General features: G+C 39.5%; 3 protein-coding genes across 5 annotated transcripts; 2 read left to right on the forward strand and 1 right to left on the reverse strand.

The window, feature by feature from the left end:
- The first annotated feature begins 223 nt into the window (after positions 1–223).
- Positions 224–4,835, forward strand: lmod3 (leiomodin 3 (fetal)). The gene is made up of 3 exons (XM_049580676.1): positions 224–633; positions 772–2,352; positions 4,388–4,835. The coding sequence occupies exons 1-3, from the start codon at positions 346–348 to the stop codon at positions 4,433–4,435; spliced, it is 1,917 nt and encodes a 638-aa protein (XP_049436633.1). The 5' UTR covers positions 224–345; the 3' UTR covers positions 4,436–4,835.
- Positions 4,836–5,218: 383 nt separating this feature from the next.
- Positions 5,219–10,273, reverse strand: LOC125891413 (PRA1 family protein 3-like). Its single transcript, XM_049580697.1, has 3 exons — positions 9,991–10,273; positions 9,136–9,353; positions 5,219–6,633 (listed from the first exon to the last, which is right to left on the reverse strand). Exons 1-3 carry the CDS (start codon positions 10,170–10,172, stop codon positions 6,458–6,460), a joined length of 576 nt encoding a protein of 191 aa, XP_049436654.1. The 5' UTR covers positions 10,173–10,273; the 3' UTR covers positions 5,219–6,457.
- On the forward strand, positions 9,455–21,817 carry LOC125891409 (NEDD8-activating enzyme E1 catalytic subunit-like). Of its 3 annotated transcripts, none has more exons than XM_049580684.1 (18): positions 11,810–11,889; positions 11,992–12,030; positions 14,225–14,348; positions 14,459–14,539; positions 14,643–14,725; positions 15,653–15,733; positions 15,832–15,875; positions 15,963–16,027; positions 16,130–16,285; positions 18,021–18,123; positions 18,229–18,339; positions 18,498–18,551; positions 20,461–20,497; positions 20,583–20,664; positions 20,893–20,993; positions 21,080–21,143; positions 21,250–21,304; positions 21,401–21,817. In XM_049580684.1, exons 1-18 carry the CDS (start codon positions 11,870–11,872, stop codon positions 21,487–21,489), a joined length of 1,389 nt encoding a protein of 462 aa, XP_049436641.1. In that variant the 5' UTR covers positions 11,810–11,869; the 3' UTR covers positions 21,490–21,817. The 3 variants fall into 3 exon arrangements, with proteins under 3 accessions (XP_049436642.1, XP_049436641.1, XP_049436643.1); XM_049580686.1 differs by having other exon boundaries at positions 11,862–11,889; positions 11,992–12,054; XM_049580685.1 differs by lacking the exons at positions 11,810–11,889; positions 11,992–12,030 and adding an exon at positions 9,455–9,639.
- The last annotated feature ends 2,953 nt before the right edge of the window (positions 21,818–24,770 follow it).

Consider the following 24,770-nt stretch of genomic DNA (forward strand, 5'->3'; position numbering starts at 1 on the left):
CCACGCCCACTCCACCGCCAGCCCTGTGAAAATGGTCCACCTGCTGCTGTCAGTCCCACACTTTACTTTGCCTGAACCAGCTGTCATCCCAAAGATCCTGATGGCCGGGCCAGCTGAGCAGGGGCTGAAAGAAGAATGTTAGCATGTCTCCCTTGCTTGTACCTTAAATATCTTCCATGCAGTTCACAGGGTTTAATTTTAGACTCCACATGCAGTAGGAGCACACGGTGCCTAGCTGAACTCAAAGTTAGAGGCTACTCAGTTTGATCTGACCTGAGTCGTAGATAGATTGGGCACAAGTTACTCTTCCTTTTGATAACGGCAGACGAAAGAAGCGCCGCAAATATGTCAGACACTAAAGATCTTGAGGATATCAATGAGGAGGATATTGACGAGGATGAGCTCCTTGCTATGCTTTCACCTGAGGAGCTTAAGGAGCTCCAGAGTGAGATGGATGTTATCATTGCCCCAGATGAGACAGTACCGGTGGGACAGAGACAGAAGGACCAGACGGAGAAGCTTCCGACAGGGACATTCGACCACAGATCCCTGGTTGGTTACCTCTACTGGGAGAAAGAGTCCAAACGTATGCTTGAGGAGGAAAGAGTGCCTGCTACTCTGCTGCCCAGTGAGGTAAGAGATCAAACTCCCAAATGTTTGGGTACAGATCCATTAACAATATTCATTTTTCTTTACACTCGGCTTGTGAAATAGAAGTAAAGTTAAGTGTTTGGAATAATTCTAATGTTGGTCTGATGTTGTTTTCAAAAGAAAACTTTGAGAGACGAAACTGAAAAGAAAAATGAAGAAGAAGACGTGGAATATGAAGTGATAGAGGAAGTCATTGAGGAAGAAGCTGTAGATGGTGTAGATGGAGAGGAAATTATAGAGGAAATCATTGAAGAAATCGTTGAAGAGGTTGATGAAAAGGATGAAAAGGACGAAAAGGACAAAGGGGTGGATGTGAAAGATAAGGAAGAGGTGAAGTCACCTGTAAACACAGACGAACATGCTGATCCTCCTGACACTAAAACAGAAAAAGTACCAGAAAACAAAACAGATAACGAACAGCCCATTTCAGACAAAAAGGAAACGAGTCAGAGCTCAGCCCCAAAACACAGCCCATCACAAGTGGAAGAGAAAGAGGAAATTAAAACTACAGACTCATCACTTCCTGAAGAGGAGCCAGAGATAAAGGAAATCAATGATAAGCTCCCGCCGAAAGAAGAGAAAAAAATTAACAAATTAAATATTCCGAAGCTGGCGCTCAATAATATAAAGATGACATCAAGACCCTCAGGAAATGAGACAAACCTGGAGACAACACTGGACAAAATCCGCAACAACAACCCGTCTGTCACGGAGATAAACCTCAACAACATCGAAAACATTCCCAAAGAGATGCTTCTGGACTACGTCAACGCCCTGAAGAAGAACAAACATGTGAAAACCTTCAGTTTAGCCAACACCGGCGCTGATGAAAACACAGCTTTCAACCTGGCCAACATGTTACGAGAGAATCGCAGCATCACGACTTTGAATATAGAGTCCAACTTCATAACCGGAAAGGGCATCGTCGCCATCATTCGCTGCCTCCAATTCAACGAGACTCTCACAGAGCTGCGTTTTCACAACCAGAGGCACATGTTGGGTCACCATGCAGAGATGGAGATCTCACGCCTGCTTAAGGCCAACAACACCCTCCTGAAGATGGGCTACCACTTTGAGCAGCCGGGGCCCAGGATGGTGGTGACCAACCTTTTAACCAGGAATCTTGACCGCCAGAGGCAGCTGAGGAAGGAGGAACAGAAGCAGCAGCAGGCAAAGGAGCAGAGAGAGCTGATGCAGATGTATGAGAACAGTCTAAACCTGCCTCCTGGTTTACTTCAGATGCTCGGGTACATACCACCTCTAGAGGTCCTGCAGGAGCATGGGCTCATCCCCCCCTCGTCAGATCTGAGCACCGTACCTCAAACGCACCACCAGCCAGAACAACCAGAGCCTCAGAAGAAGCTCAAACACAAAAGCACTGCCAAACAACCCAGCGCTGAACCAGCAAATGCACTGAAGGGCGTCCAGCTCAAGAGGACTCCCAAGAAACGCGACCCTTTTCTGGACCTAGACCCAAGGGATAACAAGGCACCAGAGAGGCCAAGTTTCCAACTGAGGAAGACTCCAAAAGTGAAGCATGGAGGCAGTGGAGAGGTGACAGATGAAAAACCAAACCTGAGTGCCCTGATTAAGACTTTGAAGCCCGTCCCTCGCAGACGAGAGCCACCTAAGGTTGACCTCACACCCCGTGATCAACTCCTGAGTGACATCAAGAAGAGCAATGTGGCCTATCTCAAATCTGTGAGTATCCAAGGATGAAGTTGGGATCCTGTGTATAGGAGCAAGCCTATACACAGTTTGACAAGTTTTTTTTAAAGGAAGAGTATGTAAGATCTAGGGGCGTTTAGTGACACCTAGTGGAGAGGATTGCAGATTGCAACCAGCTGAAACTAAATAAAATTGTCTTTGATAATTTAGCAGCTCCTGAAGGCTTGGTGAAGGAATTCAGGGTAAGGAAGAGTTACAGAGACTCCAGCAGCTTATGTGACATATAAACCCACAGCAGATATATGTAGCCTGAATGTATATGTGAACACATCTATCCCTAATTTAGAAGAAGACAAAACAGGTTTCATTAACTTATATTTTCTTCATTTTACTTTCATACACCATTAAAGGTTCAGTGTGTGAGATTTAGGGTGATTCTGTGGTATTTAGCAGTGAGGATTGCAGACTGCAACCAGCTCAAACTTCTCCTGATTAGAATTCCTTCATCATTTATTGTCTGCAGAGGTCTCTTCCTCTCCAAAACAATAGACTTGGTGATTTGAACCAGTAAAAACACTCAATAAAGTGCAGTTTCACATCTGAAAAAATATGTTTGCAATATGAAAACTTGTAAATGTGAACAGATCTATTAAGAGCAGTAGTTCCCAACTGGTGGGTCTCGGTCCAAAAGTGGGTTGTGGGTCCATTCTGAATGGACCGCAAGTGACCTACAAATGTGTCAAGTTTGTAAAAAACACACTTTATTTTTAAGTACAGTGAATTTCTGGCATAGAGCTTTTATTTTGAAGTGCTGCTTCCTGCTGTACAGTGAGGACACTGACAGCTACATGACAGAGACAGCAAACTAGCTTGAGGACATGGCCAAACACAAGTATGACACTAAATATATTAAACTGTGTGGACCTTGAACTAATGACTAAGAAGAAATCTGGACCCCATGGCTGGACCAGTTGGGAACCACTGCTCTAGTGCCAGTGTTTGGTTTGTCTGTTCAGGGCTCCTGCAGAAACATGGTGGTTCAACATGATGATCTCCTTGGAGAGACTCCCTATGTATATTTAAACGGCTCATTCTAAAGTATTTAAAACACAACAGTTCTTATTTCCAGACAAATATACACCAAGAAAAACATATTTATTGTATTTCTGTAATTCAGTGTAGCCCCCTAACACCCAGCCATTGCCATTGTAATTGTCCACCATTATAAAAGAGATGTCTGTTAAACTGTTGACAGGACACCCTGAACTGCAAACAAGGTCCATTATGACTCTTTCTGTTCTGAGTTTGTGAGCCATGGTGGTTGTATATTGGTAAAACTTTCCTCAAACTGAGAAGAGAAAAAGAAATCAGTGCTGTCATCACAATGTAAAGTCTATGACCCAAGGCAGAACTCGTGGACTGGGCCGACGGGAGAACTATAGAGAACTATATTCTCAGAGCAACTCCATTGGAAAGAATAGGTGCCATCTTGGCAACTGGTATCTAGTTATCATTAAAATCTATGGGAATCTGACAGAAATGGTGTCGCAGGGCTCTTATTTTGAAACAGAAACAGGAAAGGGTGACGAAAAAAGGAAGAGATTGTTTTGCATCTGTGATAAAGACATTGAAACTGTAGTAAAATGTGGTACGATGTCAATATGATTATCAAAAGACTATTTTCAGTGTTTTTGCTGAAGTTGTGCACATTATGTGGAAAAAATGGGCAAGACTGCTGTTCTCTAGCTGTTCCGCAGCTCAGCAGCATGAGGGCAGTGTGGCTGCTCGAACCATGTAACATTCATCGAAAAATACAAGATGTTCCGCAACACTCACGTTGCACACACAGGCAGTGTGACTCAGGCCTGAATCTCACACACTGGACCTTTAATTGATAAAAAGGGTTACAGTTGATGGTGTTAAAACTCTTAAAACAGACGAACATTTGCGACATGTGAATGTGTTAAATTATCATAATTTGTTTTACAGCTTACTATCTGTTATCTATAATTACTGTCCACCACTCTCTAAGTCATCTTTTTGTTCTGTCCTTTGTTGCTGCTTGCAGGTGCCGCTCCCTAAAGTCCTGGAATCAAGCGAAACGAGTCTCCTCTGAGGCGGCAACTTCAGCTGTTTGTTCTCTTCACCATACTGTATGTTTATTTAACACGTATTCTCAAATGAACTGTGCAAATAAGAGTGAACCATACTTTCATTACACATTGAAAATTTTGCCTGGTTGTTGTTCCACTCTTATGTTATCACACTCCTTGGGAACATGCAACAGTAAAGGTATAAACACTAACTCAAAACACCCTACAGTATATTTAATTTACATTAAAGTGTATGGTATTATGTATTTCATCATTCGCTATAGCCAGTGCTCACATATTTCTTAATGCTAGAAAAAGAAAAATGTAAGTAGGTTTGTTTGATTAAATGCTAGCTGATTTATTTCAGAGCAAACTTGTTCAATGTATTTGCATTTTGCTATAAAAAAAATCTTCCACAATTTGCCCGGGGATTCTTCTTCCTTTTTCTTTTTTTTTTTAAAATTAAAATGAAATAACTGTGTAAAACTTTCAGTATCATTGCAGTAACCCTCCTTTTGTGATTCTTCAAGGTGCCGATATGAAAAAAAAAAAATACTTCAAGGGAGATGAGTCATGATCCTGATAAACTGATGCAATGCAGGTAGTTAGTCAAACTGAATAAAACAACAGTGTGTACAGTCCTGGAGGGATATTCATTACTTTACTATTCAGTAGTGTTATAAATAAGCTTAACATTTGTTTCATGAGTGGTCTACATTTACACTTCTCTGTTTCACATAAATATTTAACCCCAAAAATGATAAGAACTTGACTTTGTGATGTCGACATAGTCACACGGAGACTCATTTGGGAAAAGACTGCAACATAATTCAGGTTATCTTTATTTTTATGGAGGACAGCCATGTTTCACTTCCAGTTCTGTGATTTAATCACTTTCCAAGAATGAAAAAGTCACATAAAAACAGAGAATATATCATGTCGCATCCACTAACATAAACAATCTTTGTGAACTGCCGTTTGTGAAGGTAGCATGCACAAACTGCAGTTAGTGCACGTGTGGAGACGTAGCAGGAAACAACTGCTCTTTCTATCAGGAGTGACGGTATCAAATGAACATTTAACATTACAGATGATAAATATAATTTAGATTTTTTATTTTATTATTATAATTTTTTTTTTTACAAGGAATGTGGATTTAAACGGGGAAAACAACCTGGGTAAGTTAATTAATTTAATCAAAAATTAGTGTCACTGCCAAAATTCTGTACTTATCCTGTAGTCATTTTATACATTTGCTGCATGCTATATTATGAAAATAAAGACGCATCAGAAATAACAACAAACATGTACATATCATGACATAATATTCAAACAATAAAGCTGCACTTGCCATTCATTTTTCAATATTGCATAGCTGTGATCAGAGGGGAAACACTCAGGCCAGCCTGGACGGTCAGAGACTGTGTGCACACATTTTTTTGAGAACAGGAATATTTAAACTCTTATTAGTCAGGCCATATAACCAGGTCTACACAAGAAGTAAACTGGTCTCAAACCAGTACTCATACAGGTCCAGGATGGGAGTTATTGCTGTTCAGTAAGCAGTTAACAGTTCACTGGGTGTTGGGTAAATCAACCATGCTTGTACTGAGGTAGCAAACTGAAAGATTCTGATTCCTACTTTAGAACAAACACAACAGCGTTAGATATTGTGTCGAGACATTCTGCTTCATTTTGCTGAAATAAATACTCAGTCGTCATGGGGAACAAAGTGCGACAAATGATTTGTTTTTGGAACACTCTTTGACACAGGAATGACCTTTGGTAACCTTTGGTGCCCATTGCCTTTCAACATCCAATCCACGCTGCGATTGTGCAAATCTCATTCTAATGTTACAACCCATCTGTGAGTACAGTTGCACAAAAGATAGGTAAGTAAAATGGGTATAAAGTATGGGAATGCAAACATCAGTAACTTTACGTGTATAAGGGGGATAAAACTTGACACATGGTACTATGCTATGGAAATTTTAATCCATACTGTATGACACTGAACTCCCCTTGGCACACGTTTGGCTAGCTTCTTATTCCTTCAGTTTGCCTTCGATGAAATCCTGAATCTTGTTTATTTTCTCCTCCTGCTGATCCAGGAGGTCCATGATGACACCCATGGGGGTCCTCTTCAGCCCCACACCCTCAATCTTGTTCTCCAGTCTGTTCTTCATGTTGCGCAGTCTCAGAGAGGCATGGATCAGAATTACTACAAGAAAAACAAAGAAAATAAGAACATAAATTCTCAGACTTGACAGATGATTTTCTCTGAAACACACCCTGAGTAAACTAAATGTGATACTGTTGCAACGCAGACATTAAAGCAGGTGTAAGGATCGGCGTGTCTTTTATTCCCATGGCAGGCAGATACTGAATGCATGACATCAGCCAGTAAATGTAGTTCTGTCCAAATCAACAACCCATAGCAACCCTTCAACACAGGCGGCAGTGGGCAGGCCTCCTGGGAAGCGATCAAACTGCCTCATCTGTCCGCCATGATGTTAGCGCTGCTACAGTTGCTTTACCGATCCAACCCATCAATTATCCAAACCACTCTGCCAACAGCCTGACTCACGAGGTATTTAAGGAACTGTAGAAAATCCCAAACTATACATCTGAACTACAACACAGCTCGCTCTGTAACACTGACTTTATTTTACAATCTGTGTCATGAGTGAATGCATGTCAGTTACACCGTACACGCTGTTCAATCCCTACAGTGAGTCAGAGTGAGAGAGCGTTTGGAAAAAACTTGTTCACCCACAGAGCAACCTCAGCTATCCATCCCTGTGTGACTCACCAGCCCCTTTAACTGTTTATCGTATAACATTAGTCAGTGAGAGTCTGCAGTATACTGTAGGGAACACAAGTTAAAATACTCATAAGACTGGGCCAAGCACTACATCTATGGGTACTTGAACTTCAGGTAGTTTCTAGACACAATATCTTTGTTACATCTGTTAAATGTGACTGTTGTGAAGCTAAATACAAGTAAGAATTTACCCACGAGCTTACGTGATGTCTCAAATGTTTTGCATTTTTGTTTCAAATTCACAGTACTGCAGAAGACACAGACAGAGAGAAAGGACTGTGTATGTGATTCCTCAAAATTAAATTTAATTTTACAAGGGCCAAGCCCTTAAATTACAAGTGGGAGTGTGTGGGAACCCGAAGAGTACAATTAAAAATGACTGACAGCTCAGTTTTTCCATGTTCTATTATTACAGGGTTCCTGCAGCTTCACGCAAGTTAGATTTAAGACTTTTTAAAACCACTACAAAGGAAATTTAAGGCCAATTTTATGAAAAACCAAAATTGAAGAAAAAATAAGTACTTAGGGGAAATTTTGCCTGAATGTTTATTTAAAAATGGAACATTGCTTTTTTTGTTGTTGTGCTCTTTTTTTCCCCAATCATTTCTTAAAAAAACCTACAAAATCAGTTTTTGCCTGGCATTTGTTGGCGGGTTTCTTTTGCCATGATTCCTATCGCGCTGACTTGTTTGGGAAATGCCTGGTGTTTGCTGGCACATTTCCTTTGCCATGACTCCTGTCCTGCTGAGTTTGAACCTGTACCAGTTTCAGCCGTGCTGCACAGCCTTGGTTAGATGCCAGTTTCCCTTGAATTTGCTCTACCCCATGTCGTCCAGAGTACAGCAGACAGTGGATCCTCTGTTGAGCATCCCGGTTCTGCTAATCTGATCTGTGCGATGTTAATGAAAGAGACATTTGTTTTTTTTTTTTAAATATACATATAGAGGATGGAGAGAATTACATTTAAAGTAAAAACCCAAATTGATACTTTTAATAAATATTGGTCAAAGTGGCTTACACATGTATCAATTATAATTCCTGATTTTGTATAGGAGTAATATGTAATAGGCATGTTTCTTAAGCTAAAATAATTTCCTTTTCCTCTCAGTGTAGAATCAGGTTGACTAGAATGTGTATGTATATGGAAGAGTGCGTTAATGTGTGTGTGTGTATGTGTATGTATATGGATATATGTAGTTTTTACTTTCTATTTAAAAAGGATCCTCTCCGAGATTTTGTTTTCTTTAATTTTAATTCACTTTAAGTGTGTTTTCGTGTGCAGCTGACAAAATGTAAAGCCTAATAAAAAGTAAATAACAAAACATAAATAATAATCATTAAAAATGTTACCACTTGTTTCATAATACTACAATGCAACATTAGAAAAACAATTATAAAATCCTACTTCCCATGTTTTAGCATATTTAAGACATTTTAATACCACTTAAGGCCCTTTAAAAAAAAAGACTTAAATGCCTTTTAAGACTTATATGATGATGTAAGTTATGTGTATTTTAAATTCACCAGGTCAAGCACCTGGTGATGTCATGGTAAGCTTGGTTAACTAAAACATAAACGTAAAAAGGACAGAGTCAGACTTGAATGTTCATTATTGATGTTGGAAACAGCAGCTTAGTGTTGTCATATGACTGAAATTCCATATGCATGTGGTAACAATTAAAAACCATCTCCATGACAACTAAGCAAACTCCAGTTTGCACATGCCATGAACTATTCTTCATTCTATTGGGGGAATGTTTTAGGGAGCTATAAAGTGCGTAATAGTCAATAAAATTGGGGGACAGTAAATGTAGTGCACTATGTGGCATATAAGGAGTGATATCATATTATAATTCTCCATTCCCTTTTTGACAGCAAACCCAAAACCCTGTGACTTACACAGCAAAGGGAAGGTGATTCCAAAGATGAAGACCATGACGCCCCCACACAGTGACAGCAGAAAGTAACTGGTCACCATCACCCCGATGACAAACAGCGTGGGGTTCTTCCTTTTGAAGTTCTTGACCATGGCCTTGTTCTCTCCTGCCCACACTGAACCCATGAAGACCAGAGTCACCACGGCTCCTCCCAGGAACATGCCAAATGGGTTCATGAAGCTGAATATTGGGACATGAAAAGTGACAATAATGTGCATGTGCCCCAGTGGGTGTGAGCATTGTTTTAAATAGCACAACCTGGTGGTAACAGGAACAATAGCTTACACCCTGGCCAGAGGGCAAATGCCTGCAGTAAGGCCTATACTCATGACTTCATCATGCTCTATTCAAAGAAACTATCAATGCAGCCTGATGTATGTAAAATCAAGACCAACTGGCAGCAGTGATATGTGACTGTAGGAGCTCCTGATCTTATCAGTGATTCTCAAAAACACTCAACATCCGGGTAAGTGACGTTTATTTTAAATAAAGAGACTGTGGTTAGCCGTTTGCGTTGACAGTATAGTACTGGCACATACATTTAAGCTAGCTACAGTGTTGTTATTACTGATGGTTGATACTAACGTTACTGAACACGAATAAATATGTAACTAAGTGCTGCAGGCAAACACAGGAAGCTAAATGTGTAAATGTCAGAGGCTACCAAGAGTTACAGAGCTTTAACTGTTGGCACAACACCAAAGGTTACGGAAATAGCCTGTGTGGTCATGATGGGTGTGGATGAAGAGGTATGCAGGCTAATTAAGCAGAGGGGCAGAGATGCTAGCTGAGATGCTAGCATGATGTTAGGACTCACCCCACGATGAGGAAAACCACCACGGCCACGGCGAAGTAATTGGTCTGGTAGTACAGTAAATTACTGATGACTCTGTTGTTCCACTTCGTTAAATCTCCAAACTCGGGTTTGGCGAACCGGTCCATCCCGGGGAAGAAGTCATCCCACGGTCTAAGGGGCGCGAGCTCCATTTTGGCTGCCATGTCTTCAACGTGTAGTGCAGCGACACACGAACACAAACATAACCACACGCGCTGCGTAATATTTTGACAGGCCAGCTGATCGCCGTCTGAGCGTGAAGGGAGGACCATCAGACAAGCCGTACTCTCGCGTAGGATCTCGCGATACTTGGGATCTCGAAGAGGTCTTTTGAGTGTGAGTTTGCGTTGTGGATGCGCAGCAGCAGCAGCACCACCAACGTGAGGATTCAAGGGAATACCAAGGTGCACCTTAATTGAATAAAAATGAACGTAGTTTATTAGATTTAAAAATGTACAAATTATTAAGGAATGTTCTCACCTCGGTTTGTTTCCCATCACCCTCAAAGCGAGGACATTATGCGCCAAGAATACAGCAGTAATATGACAGTTTAAACATGAACCAGAAACCTCTCTGTCTCTCCCAGTTCCACCCAAGGCTAAAGAAGTTCACTTTAAAATATTAAATGAGATTTTCACATATAATGACTTCTTTTACCAAATGTTTTGATTATGATTTAAATATTTGTACTTGTTGCAATGTAATTACCTTATTTCATACACAACAATATTTGTAATTTAACACAAACATTGAAACCTTAGAACATGTTTTCTTCTCTTGTAATTTAACTAGGGCATTTTGGGATTTCTTTTTCGATATTGGTTGACTTAAAATGCTCAGAATATTATGATTCTAAATTATGAAAAATATAAAGGTTGGTGTGCAAATGGAGGACAAGAAAGTAGTAGTTTGGGACAATAATTATTTTGGCTAAATATTATATTCACAAATATAGTTTTTTTTTCTTTTAAATTAGCCCAATATTTCCAGCATTTCCAAATGAGATAATTCTATAAAAATAAATAAATAAATAAAAACAAATAAAAAATAAATGGAATGCTGTAAAGTTGGCCAGGCCCTTTGTCTTTACGTATATCTGTGTACATTAATTCCTGAATGGCCACAATTATTTTGTTTGTCTTTCATTATTATTCATTTCTGTTTTGCAGTTCGGTCAGTTATATTATATCAATATTGTAATCTGTATTCAAAGTAAAATAAAACATATGAAAGAAATTAATAGCTCATGAAAGTTATTAAAACAAAGATGTAGACATTAAAATAAATAAGCACTGGGGTGTTGATTAAGATGGTTGAAAGAAACTATTAATTTTACATACAGATATGTATTTAGTCATTTTGTTAAAAGAGAATCAGGAGTTTGAATTCCTTTTAGGAAAATTGTTTTGATAATTGTCTTTAAATGTGTATTTAAATATGTGTAAATTGTGAAATAGGCCACAGACAGCGCATTATTTTAATACAGACCCTGTTTTAAAAAATGTCATGAAATAAACTTCTATTTTTTTTATATTTCTTAAATGAATAACTAATTAAATAAATAAAAATATTATCGATAATAAATACAATAGAGTGTGCACATTATCTTGTAAAAAAAAAAAAAAAAAAAGTAGTACACTTCCTGTCATGCTGCTTTGGTGGATATAATTTTCAAATAATCTGATATGACACTTATATGCTATTCATAGCCAAACTTTAATGGCTGATGTAAGCTTACAGTTTGGTTTGTTGAGAAGCAGCAGGGTTGTTTCTGGTCTTTGTGGCTGTATGCAGCCGCTGGGTGCAGCTTTGACACTCGGAAACACATGAGATACAATCGGGGACATGGGACCGTGAAAGTATGGCGGATGCCGAGGAGCCGTAAGTCTCAATGGACGAAAAATAAGATTTTACCGTAGTTAAACTCGAGCCTTTGGTCGCTAAGCCGACATGCTTGAACCCTGTTTTACTTTGTTGTTGCAGGGAGAAGAAAAGAAGGCGAATAGAGGACCTGACTGAGAAGTTAGTGACGAATGCTAAATAAAGGTCTCTGTTTGACTGGCAGCAGGTTTGCGTTGCACTGTGAGCAGCGACTCCTGGGCCAGGAGACATGGAAATAATAATTTTAGCAAGGGACAACGATAATAACCCAGTTAGCTGTTTGTACTGTTCATTCATTTACACAGTGTGTCCATTCATAGTGTCAAGACATGATGCCGAAACCCTGCACTGCACCAATCACGTAGCCTCCTTAAAAGACACATCCGGAATGACCAGCACATTAAAGCTGTGGACCATTTCCATACCACATACTAACCCTTATAAGGATGTAACTTAGTGCTTTGGAAATTGACACAAGTCAGAAATGTATTAAAAAAAACCCACTTGGCTCATAAGTGTACATTTGTGTCCCACAATGCAATGCACAAAAAAGACACAGAAAACTTACAGCTGAAAAACATAATAATGGTGAAACAGTTTCATGGAGACAGTTTAATTGACAGTGGTAATCTAAATTTGCAGGCGATGTGTGTCGTGGTGTACTGTTCAATTTATTGTATAATATTCTGTAGGTATATTACAGTAAATTAAACTGTCTCTTTTATTCTAGCTGCAAAAACAATGCACTACACTGTTTAGTATCTAGAATTGGGACACAACATATGTTTATTAAGATTCTCGGCCACCCTAGATATAAGTCTTGTTTCCTATAAATTTCCTGCGCTGTCATCGGTTGCATCTGTTAGTGTCTGTTTGTACGGTGGTTCCCAGCTTCTTCTTTCTTTCTTTGCCTGTGACCCATCAATAGAGAGTAACTTTTGCTGTGTGTCGACTGATAGCAAGTCTCTGAGATGTGAGATGTTAAACCATAGACTGTAAAATGTCGTGCCCTTCACTGTAGCCTGACATGCACCTTCCCAGAAATGTAACTGCATGTTGTGGTGAGGCAGACTTCTGTTTTTGAAAGCGGAAACCACTTCCCTCAGTGGAAATGAACCTAATATTTACTTTAATTTAACAGATAAGAAACAATACATTGTGAAGCCAATAAAGCCTCCTCAAATATAGCATTTTAATAGCAAAATAGCATTTTTGTGTGTGATTTATCCTGGCTTCATATGAGTACAGGAAATCTCCGCTAGTCGCTAGGCTAATTTATACAGTGTTAAATTCCACAGGCTTGTGCTAATAACGTTACCATGTTGTATTTGTTTGGGAAAACATGTTTAGTATAAAACAGTTGTTTTGTCAGTGAACCTTGTGAGCTGTAATGGAGCCGAATTTTTTAACGTTACCTTTGTTATATGTTGCTGTTGTCCCTGGCTTCATATGAGTAGAGGAAAAGTCTGCTAGCCACTAGGCTAATTTAAACAATGTAAAATGCCATAGGCTTGTGCTAAAAACATTAGCATGTTGTGTTTATGGGAAAAATGTGTCCAGATAAAGACAAATGCTTTGTCTGTGAATGCTGCGAGTTATAGTGAAGCTGATTTGTGTACTTGCGTTTTGGAGGTGTAACTGCAGAGTGACGCTAACATACCACCATAAAAGTATAAATGTTTACACAGTGTAGGCTATGTGCATAGGCTATGGTGTAGACCCTGCCTAGAGCTGATGCACAAGCATAAATCTTGCTTAAAGAGTGGGTTTTTTTCTGTAACAGTGTTTTGACTGCAAAACGATTGCATAAAAGTCAGAAAGAAATCATTTTGTGTAGCCGAATTAATTTTTCATTATTTCCTACGTAGAATCATTTTGTGACCATCTGTTAACCCCTTGTTGGGGTCCTGACTCTCAGGTCGGGAGCCACTGTCCCAGCAATCAGTCAGAGACAACAAGTGCAACCCTAAGGGGTTAATAGAGATGTGCCATTACAGCCAAATAACAAGATTTCACAGTGAGTTCTGGTGATGTTAGCTCATATGACCAACCTGGGGAGGTTGCAGGTTGCTGGGTTACCGTAACTCATTGATCAATAGCAGTTTAAGTCTCTAGTTTATTTGCAGTCATTTTGCACGGCAGATGAAATCCAGAATGGTGGCCAGAATGGTTTTTTCTCTGTAAGGTCCTGTATTTATTAATACACCAAAGTGCTTTCTTTTTACTGCCTTCAGGAAATGTCTTCCTTGAAAATAAAAGCTGCATGTAATAAGGGATACATGGCCTAATTTATTTGTAGTGCAAATTCAGTGTATCTTGATGTGTTGTTGTCCAGAATGGCTGTAGATGGCGGACACAGGGACGGCGGTTGTGACTGGGATGGCCGGTGGAATCATGTCAAGAAGTTTTTAGAGAGACCCGGCCCGTTCACCCATCCTGACTTTGAGCCAAGCACTGAGGTGACTTTGTGTGATTAAAGCTTGTAGCATCATACTGTCCGGTGATACTGATGTTTTCAACCACAGCGCAGTTTTATTCTTTAAACATTGCGGTGTTTGTTTCTTCTCAGTCATTACAGTTCTTGTTGGAGACATGCAAGATTCTGGTCATTGGTGCAGGAGGACTTGGATGTGAACTCCTCAAAAATCTGGTAGGAAATGATAATGTTATATTGAAGTGTTTAGTGAAATACAAGTTGAGCCAACAAACTATCTTGTTTAGATAAGTTCTTACTTGGTCTTTTTGTGCATTAGGCCTTGTCTGGATTTCGCGTCATTCATGTGGTTGACATGGACACAATTGATGTGTCCAACCTCAACAGGCAGTTTCTTTTCAGGTAGGTTTCACTGTTGTTTTTTCACCTCCTTATAGCAGGGTTCTTTCGCAGCATGGAAAAATAAAGAATTTGATTTTAGTCATTTCCAGGTCTGGGTATGGTTGGAAAAAATAAAAGAGAGTGTGGATAATTATTTGTGTTTCCAAACTATTGTGTGTACTGTATTCTAAAATACAACATCATAATTTCTAAAAACAAATCATACAAGAAGAGTGTTTTTCATGGTGTTTGGAGCAGGCAGTGTGCCCAGCTAAAATGTTCACCACTGTGTGAGAGTGCAGGCCAGAGTGAGCTTGAAGTCATGGAAAGCACGGCAAGAAGTATGACGCGCGACTGAGCACGCATTCCTACACAGAGCTGCCTCTACACCTGCACATCACAGCCTGCAAAACATGACAGATGAAGACAGTCCACTTTGCTTTAGTTTCAGCTTCAAAATACTGACCAGTGACATTTCTGTGTGCATATGATTATTCTTTAGGTCTCATCAGAAAATTGTTGGAATGCAGCATCTCCTGTCGTTGCTATGGTCGTTGCCATGGACGCTGCTGTCGCTGAAACCTCATAGCTTTGGATTTTTGAATCATTATGCATTGTGCAGTGCATTGTATCTGAAATGTTTTGTTATTGTATGCTACTGTTGGATGTTATTTTAATTAAAGAAACGTTGACTTAGAGTAAGGGTTGCCACGGTAATGAAATTCCCTGGAAAATTAAAAAACTTAGGAATTAGAAAAACTGTTTTCCAGGCCTGGGCAATTATGCAGCTTTGTGACAAAATTAGTTTGTGATTCAGACCAAAGCAAGCGAACTCTAGGTCTGAAAGCATCCTTAGTCTTTTTAGCCTCTGTTCAACAGTGTGATAAATTCAGATTACATTCAGCGTCTCATTTGTCCTGTAAGTAACTGTTACATGCATCCATTTAGGCCCAAAGATGTTGGACGACCAAAGGCAGAAGTGGCTGCCGACTTCGTCAACAGTCGTATCCCTGGATGTAAAGTCGTTCCGTATCCTTTGCAGCAACAGTTGTAAAAATACGCAGGTTTGGTTCTCACTTCATAAAATATCCTGACCATGATTTTTATTCCTTATCAATAACATGCAGTCACTTTAAAAAGATCCAAGACTTTGATGAGTCGTTCTACAGGCGTAAGTCTTTTTCTCACAGTTTCTATGCCTCAGCGGAGCTTAACTGAAAAAGCTCCTTAGAGGTTTAAAACCTTCATCTCTTTGCAGAGTTCCACATCATCGTCTGCGGACTGGACTCCATCATTGCCAGACGCTGGATGAACGGGATGCTGGTAGGAAAGGGAGATCTGAGAGTTGTGTTCACTTGATAAACCTTTGCATATTAGGAGTGTAGTATGAGTGTAATCTGTGGGAGTTGTGATTGCTGTCTGTAGATATCCCTGCTCAGCTATGAAGACGGAGTCCTGGACCCCAGCTCCATCATCCCCCTCATTGATGGAGGAACGGAGGGCTTTAAAGGCAACGCTCGTGTCATCCTGCCCGGCATGACTGCGTGCATTGACTGCACACTGGAGCTGTACCCGCCACAGGTCAGTTTTCAACAGCAATTTATCCTCTAATTTCACTTCACAAGATTCATTTACACACAGCAAAACAGTTCCTTTGTTATTAATGAATAAATGATATGACAGAATAGTTAATCAGCCTATTAACTTTTTACAAAAGTGTCACATCTGCTTGTCTTCTTGCTGAGAGAAAGCATCTGTGGTGCACAGGAGGTGATGTTTCACATTTCCATCTGCAACAGCAGCTGTTTGCTTGGGGAAAAAAAGAGAAGAAAAAAAGATTTGGTTCATAAACATAAGCAGTAATAACTACCAGACTGAACAGGAAAAGAAACAGTGCCAGAAAAATGTGACGATAATGTGTTACATGCAGACGGACGTGTAAAACCAGCACAGCAGTGACTGTTTTACACCAAAACACACAGTAAAGAAGGTTCTGTGTGTAACTTTGTTCATGTATTACTCACTTTTTGTTGTGAGTGGGTGACGGGTTGTAATGTAAATTAAAAAAATGACACTTTCCCAGACTGTCTGGGTTGCCTGTAACAGCCTGTGGACTGATTTCTGTGTGAAGAACTCGGGATGAATTTTCGTAGGAAAATCTAGAGGATGCGATTTCACACTTCCGAGTGCCTTAGCTCTTTTCAGCTCTGCTACAGAGCTAACAGTGTGCAACAGTAATTAATGTTAGCTTAGTAACGGAGACTGCTAATGTCAGAAAATAACTGGCATCCACACAGAGTCCACACATGCTGTGTTTCTGTTATATAGATTTGCAGTGGCGGCTTGGAGAATGCACTTTGACTCACCACCTTTGTTTTCTCTGGCTGATATCATGGAGCCAGTATTTCAAATAAAATATCTGAACATTATCCTCCTGTGACCCTGAGTCCTCATATGAGGACATTATATTTTGGGTTTCCTGCACCTATTCTTTCTGCTTAACTCAGACCTGTTGTACTCGTTTGTGGACACTTTATTTTGTGCCATCTAGTGGTAGTAAGAGCACAATACACTAATGCATGTAAAAACAAGATGGCAGCCGTCTCTGCCAAGTCAGTCTGCAGCTGATCCCAACACAAAAATGGACAAGGTGCAAAACCTGATCACATTTTATGTTTGAAACTTGTTTATTTATGATTAATAAAGTTTGCAGTTTGATATGCCAACAAATTTTACCAATTTTAGTAATGGTAACAAGCTAAGACACTGGTAATTAGAAACTACTTATTTGAAGACACAGAGACTTCATTATCGTTGGCAATGTTTAGTTTTTTATACTTATCAGGTCCTACTGATCCCAAATAGCTAGGGGACATTAAAAATGCATACCAAACAAAAGTTCAGGTCTCAGGAGGTTATAGATAGTGATGTCACTTAAATGTTATTTATTTTATTTTCTGCCATTCTATCAAGGATGTTGATCAATTACATTCAGTCTCATGTTTGTCACTGTTTTAGCCGATGCCCATGTGCTCGCCCGCGCCTACGGAGTGTGAGCACGAGCAAAAGGATACTGACTGCAGTTCACTTTTTTTGCTTCAGAGCGAGGTGTTACTAATAGCACAGATTTTCTGAAACTTACATATAGATGCTTTAAGTAAGAATCTGAGGATTCAGCTCTTTCATGAACAGTTTCAAGCACTTCTTTTATTGTTTTGATATTGAAGCTGTGGCCGTCACTGTGCAGTAGAAGAAAAAGGGCTTCTAGTGCCCTTTTAAATGTATTTATGCTTGACCTTAATGTTCCCATCCACAGATTAACTTCCCCATGTGCACCATTGCGTCAATGCCAAGGCTGCCAGAACACTGCATTGAATATGCCAGAATCTTACAGTGGCCCAAAGAAAAGCCATTTGGAGGTAAGCTTTTTTTTTTTTGTAACACATCTTATCACATTAGCTAACCTTGTGCCTGTGGATATTATTACAATGAAAGCTAACTGAAAGGTTCCTTTTCTCAACCAGAAACCAGCTTAGATGGAGACAATCCTGAGCACATCCAGTGGGTGTTTGACAGATCCCAGGAAAGAGCTGCAGAGTTCAACATTACAGGGGTGACATACCGACTCACTCAAGGTGAACTTGTGAATTAAAGACAGTAATTTATTCAATGCTAATGTCAGGTTTGTTTTTTTTTCCCAGAAAACTTTCTTATTATAATTGACAGCTCTCAAGTTCATAAATTTTGTAATACTGTGCTGGAAATAAACTCTTGCCTGTGTTTTTTGCTGTAGGAGTTGTGAAGAGGATCATTCCTGCTGTGGCATCAACTAATGCTGTTATTGCTGGTATGACACCCAAAAGTTTTTGACACAGTAGCTGTTTCTTTTCAGTGTGGAGGCTCTTAGGGGACATGGGTGGGAAAAAAAAATAGATGGGTGGGAAAAAAAAGACAAATACGTAAGTGTTCTTCTGAGAAACTTTTGTGTGCTTTTGCCAAAGTTTTGTTTTCTCCTGTGACAAAACCAGGCTGCAGCGCAATGAGATGCTTTGAGCATCAGTCCTATCGAAGACATTTCTTGACACAGAAACCCGGAAACATCCTTGATAATCCAGCAGTACGATAGGTTAATGTTATGGCCATCAGTCTCAATAATTTCTCCTTTTGAATCTGATAAATAAAGATTTTTTTGTCCGTTTTGGATAATGGAAGGCTCTACATTATCCATAACCATCCGCCACTGTTGCTATGGAGACGAAGACAGTCCGCTTTGCTTTAGTTTCAGTCTCAAAGTGCTGATGATAATAACATGTCTCCTCAGAAATGTGTCTATGAAGATTCTTTAGGTCTTGCAAAACATTATTGGAATGCAGCATTTTCTGTCATTGCTATGGTGGTTGCTGTAGACTATGGATATGCTACCAAGCCTAACAATATTCATTGTTTGAGATATTCTCTGAAATATGTTCATAAAAATCGCAAAACATGTCTAAAGTTACATGAAACAATTTCCCTATATTAATAGTTAAAAAGCTAGTTCTGTGCTGCATGACTGTTGAAACGTCACTAGTATTTTGTGATACACATTGCTGTTTGGAGCTTGTGTGTGGCGGGAATGTCTAGCCAGGGAGTAGAGTTAGCAAGCGCTAGCAGTTTGCTTATCTGCAAACTTCTAAGAAGTGCATGTTTAATATTATTTGGCTTTCGATGACATAATACATGGCTCAAGAGAGAGGCAAACCCCTGCTGTGCTTGCTGTAAGCCCTTTACCAAAATGTCTGACGCTAGCAACACAGGGAAAGCGGCTCCGGTCAGCCATGCTAGAGGAAAAAAAGCATCAAGACAATTGCAAGGCCGCTCAAAAGACTGTAAGCGACTGTGCGTATTTCAATCCTGCTGTAGCCAGTCCAGATAACGTTAGCTCTGTTACCAGTATGGCTGCAAAACAACTTAAGCCAACACTCAGCTAATCTATTGCCACATCCAATGATCTGCCGACCTGTTTTAAACTATTTAAATAAAGTCATGGATATGATAAAGGTTTGGAAAAGTTTTGATGATTCATTGGTAAAAACGTGTGGGAACCTGGTCGAGTGCCCCAGGAGTTACTAATTTTTTCTGCTTTGGATGTCCAACTGCTGCCAGCCTCTGGTGAACTTTTCTTGTCACCCATCTATCTATTTTTCTCCCCTATGTCTCCTAATTGGCTCCATAGATAAGAGATGTTGACGGAAAGGAAATATATGAAAACATCTATGTCATATCTTTGCTAAAATATCAAAAGAAAGAACCCCTTGGCTAAGCTCCTGTCAAACCAACTGTTCTCACTTAGCACATATTCATACAACGATGATATTGACAGGTTTACAATTTGAAAATTTGTTATAATTTTTAAACTATGGATCTTCAATTTTATGTAGAAGTAAACAAAAGCGGGCCTCTTACATCCAGCCAACAACCATTGATTTTCCCAACAGATGACAACAGATTTTATCAGCTACAACTAGCTAGCTAGTTCATGCTTATTTTGTTAGCTGGTTGAAAACTTTGTCTCCAATTGAGATTTTATTGTTTCTAACTGACTCTTTGGGAAACAGTAACCATGGAAAAGTGTCTGACATATGCACGTGATTGGACTGGATTGCATAATCGCTGCGTGGAGGCGGGGTTTATCAAATGTTCACTTTTGATTTATTATACTGAAACAACTGTGAAAGTCACGTTACTATCTTCAATTTTGTCTTTGTTCTCCATAGCTGCCTGTGCCACAGAGGTTTTTAAAATTGCTACAAGGTTAGGAGCAGAAAACAATTCTTCATCTCACATCCTAATTGATTTGTCAAATGAACATAACTTAACATCAGATTTTATTTTGCAGTGCGTATATTCCTTTAAATAACTACCTGGTCTTCAATGACGTGGACGGACTCTACACCTACACTTTTGAGGCAGAACGAAAGGTTTGTTGTACCTTAAATTTCAGTTATTTTAGAGCTCCCTTACTGCATTAACAAACTCATTACAGGACTCCACCTCTTTATAAATGTTGGACTTTGCAGCCTCAGTGCATATGTGATTTGTTCCATCTCATACAGTTCCCCCCTTTTTTTTAATCCAGATGTTGTGTAATGAGCATTTTTGAGTACAAAGAATGAAAAGTTTTACTCTGCATCGTCTTTTATCATCAGGAAAACTGTTCAGCATGCAGCCAGGTGCCCCAAGACCTCCAGTTCCCACCGTCTGCCAAATTACAGGAGGTTTTAGAGTACCTGACAGAGAACGCGGCTCTGTGAGTGTTCAGATAAAAACATATTTAATGCTTCTTTATGGAAAATAACAATGATTAGGTTTAAATTGTGTATAAATGTTTTGCAGACAAATGAAATCCCCGGCTATCACCACAACTCTGGAAGGGAAGAATAAGACGCTGTATTTGCAGGTAATACATAGTATTTAATCTTTATTTAATCAGTGCTTCATGGTGCTTGTTCGCCTGCAATTTTATCATGACCTACGACTGAACCATGATTACATTTTTATTCCAGTCTGTAAAGTCCATCGAGGAACGAACCAGGCCAAACCTCTGCAAGACTTTGAAAGGTAACAAGAAGCGGTGCACCAATCTGTCCACAGTAAAGTAGCATTTGGCTTTCATGATAATGTACAGATAATATGTGTTTTTCCCCTTTGATGCAGAGCTGGGCTTGTCAGATGGACAGGAGCTAGCTGTGGCCGATGTCACAACACCCCAGACGGTTCTCTTCAAGCTCAATTTCACCACCTGAACATTCATTACAGCACTCAGCACTGACGTCAGATCGACTGCATCTGAATGCAAACTGGGTCTTGAATCACAAGGTTACTGTGATGTTGCAGTAGCACATTTGATATGAAAATGTAAATAATGTGAATGAGGTCTCTCTTGTTGGACAGGACTGGGTGTCATATGAATATGGAGTCAGTTAACAGCATTGTTTTTTTTCTATTAGTAATGTTGTTTACTTCTTTGTGTATTTGTTATGTGTTGACTGATATTGTAGCGATTTCCCTGTCAATCAGATGAGAATAATAATGTGTATTATGCTCTAATAAAGTTTTATTATCATGGTTATAGAGGAAGACTCTGTTGCCAGATTTTTTTGTCATGTTTCCCCACTTGAAAACAGTACAGCAGCTTCAATGTTAATCAACATCAATGAATTCAATGCGACACCCACAACTCGTAAACGCTTTAATAAACATAGGTGACCTGGTAGGAAGTCTCTTATTAAAGGGACGGTTCACCTCAAAATCAAATATACATATTTTCCCTCATACTTTAAGTGCTGTTTATCAATCTAGATTGTTTTGGAGTTGCCAAATGTTGGAGATAACGGCTGTAGAGATGTCTGCCTTCTTTCAGATATAATGGAACTAGATGGCACTCAGCTTGTGGTGCTCAAAGTGCCAGGAAAATACATTTGAAAGCTCAACAGCAATGTCTCTTTCCAGAAATCATGACCTGGTTGCTCAAGAAAATCCACAGACCTTGTTGTGAGCAGTTTCATGTAGGAACACTTTTCTTTCTATCTACTGCTAGCTCACCTAGCACCACTGAGCTAGCTAATGTTACAGCTCAGGCAAGGAGGATGCTGTTAATGTTTGCATCTCACACTGTGACATTAGTAGATGCACGCTTCCTTCTGGTTGCTGCATAGGGTGCCATGCAGAGCGAGGGTGCCAAAGTTGCCTGCAAAGAAAGAAAAATACATTATTCAAGAAAACTCAAGCGTAAGGGAAAATGGTGGAGTGTATGAGGAAATCATTAAAGTAAGAGAAAATTAAATTAAATCAAAAGGCAATCTGGGCACAGTACAAGAACAAGAAGGTGATGAGATTTAAACATATCGTTCTCTCTTATTATTTACTATTATTGTTTTTTGGCAAAGTTGTTCATCTGTGTTGATTTCTCATTAGCTCTTGCTCTTGTTATTAGTAAATACAACATTAATAATAATAAGTAGAGAAAGCTATTACGTAAGAATCTGTGGCTGTGAATGCTGCATGTTGAATAGCTGACGCTTCACTTCAATGCCAGCTTTAAACATTGAATAATACCATGAATGTATGAATGATGTGGAATATTTTAAGATCTCTGGTCTCAGTTAACATTGAGTTAAATGACATCACTTAGTGGAGTTTTTGCCACTTTCAGGCTCACTGTGCCAAATGTCTAAGTCAGATTGCTTCCACAGAAACATGTTTTAAAAGAGCACAAGCTTTACTCCATTTTGACCAAAAATTATGCATGTAGAATGAAAACTGCGGGCGTGACAGCGAGTTAAACATTCCATCCAATACAAATCAATGTAAAAACTTGAGGAGGGCGTTTTCACCATGCTCCAAGCCAAGTCTGAATATTTCAAAAAGTTTGAATGGGATTTGAAAGTTTAATACGAACCAGAATGTATGAAAGATGGGGGACTTTTTAAAGTCTGAACAGACTTTCTACATGAATGTATGAATGAAGAAAAAGCTTTGAAAATACTTGAAAAACCTTGAGTTTGTCTTAAGTTTGAACATTCCTCTGTTCATTTAAATAGGGAGAATGGGAGAATGTCCCAGAAAACAGCGAATATTTCAGAAAGTTTGAAACATTCATTCATTCATTCATTTTCCGTAACCACTTATCCTGTTAGGGTTCGTGGGGGTGCTGGAGCCTATCCCAGCTGTCACTGGGTGAGAGGCAGGGTACACCCTGGACAGGTCGCCACATATCATAGATAGAAACTGGGCAATGTTCAAATTTGACACAAATTCAAGGTTTTCAAGTATTTTCAAAGCCTATTTCTTAATTCATACATTCACATAGAAACTCCATTCAAACTTTAAAATGTTCCCCATCTTTTCTACATTCTGGCTTGTGTTCAATCTTCAAACCCCAGTCAAACTTTCTAAAGTATTCAGAATTGTTTGGAGCATGGTAAAAATGCCCTTTTTGGGTTTTTACATTGATATGTATTGGACAGAATGTTCAGGGCTCGAGTGGTGGACTCAGCTGAAGTGCAGAGAGAGAGCTTTTTAAACATTTCTCTTTTACTTGCTAAAACAGTGGGCAGAATTTTTGCATAGGAAAACATAGGGTACATTCCCACCCAATAATAATAACTGTCTATGGCTGATATCTCCAACACTCTGCAACCAAAACAATCTAGACTGGTAAATTCTAGCACCACAGGTAAGAGAAAAATAGGCATTTTTGATTTAGGGGTGAACTCCCCTTTGAGGTTAATGGATATTTTATTTATTGAAATCATAAATGTTTGATGTGACAGTCTTAAAGAGCCAGATGTAGTTTTAATCTTCTCATCTATCTCTGTGAATGAATTCCAATTTAAGTATTTTACTAATTGTATGAATTACTGTTGCACTTTTCTGCTGATGTCTAATTGAATATTCATAGTTCAGTGTGACATTTTAATTTGAGCGGCGTGATATGCTTCATTACTGGATTGCAGACATTAATTTGCATTCTGGGAAATCTATGAAGCAAAAAAAACAAAAAACAAAAAAACAGGTGTGAAATCTCACCTTTGCTGCTTGGCAAATGTGACAGCATAAATAAAGTCTGTGTTCAAATATGAGCTCAAAGACAACACATAAACTATCTGGTGAGAACAGGACTTGGCCTTCAGACGCAGTTTATTTCCTCTATCCGCTGTGTGACAGGATGTCGATACTCCACTCTAAGCTTCTTAGGGCGCTAATGAAAGTGGCCGCATATTGTCCGGGGGACAGATGGTTTCTGTCTTGATTAAGTTTTAATTTTCCTGACGGGAGAAGCTGGCAGGCTTTGCTGGTCGCAGTTGTCCCGCTGTGTTCACAGTCCAACATATCTCTCACATCACATCCTGCCTGAGAGGTATAGCCTCGTAGCTGCAGGTAGAGGAGCTGAGGTGTGAAACTGCAGCTCTTCACTCAGCCGACGTGTTGACTCCTATCTCAGCCTGGGGCGTTATTTAGCAGCACGCGGGTGGTCGCCACACTTTTTTTTTGTTTGATTTACTCGCTCGCACCCTGAATTGAA

Source organism: Epinephelus fuscoguttatus, linkage group LG7 (assembly GCF_011397635.1).
Source record: "Epinephelus fuscoguttatus linkage group LG7, E.fuscoguttatus.final_Chr_v1".
Lineage (NCBI taxonomy): Eukaryota > Metazoa > Chordata > Actinopteri > Perciformes > Serranidae > Epinephelus > Epinephelus fuscoguttatus.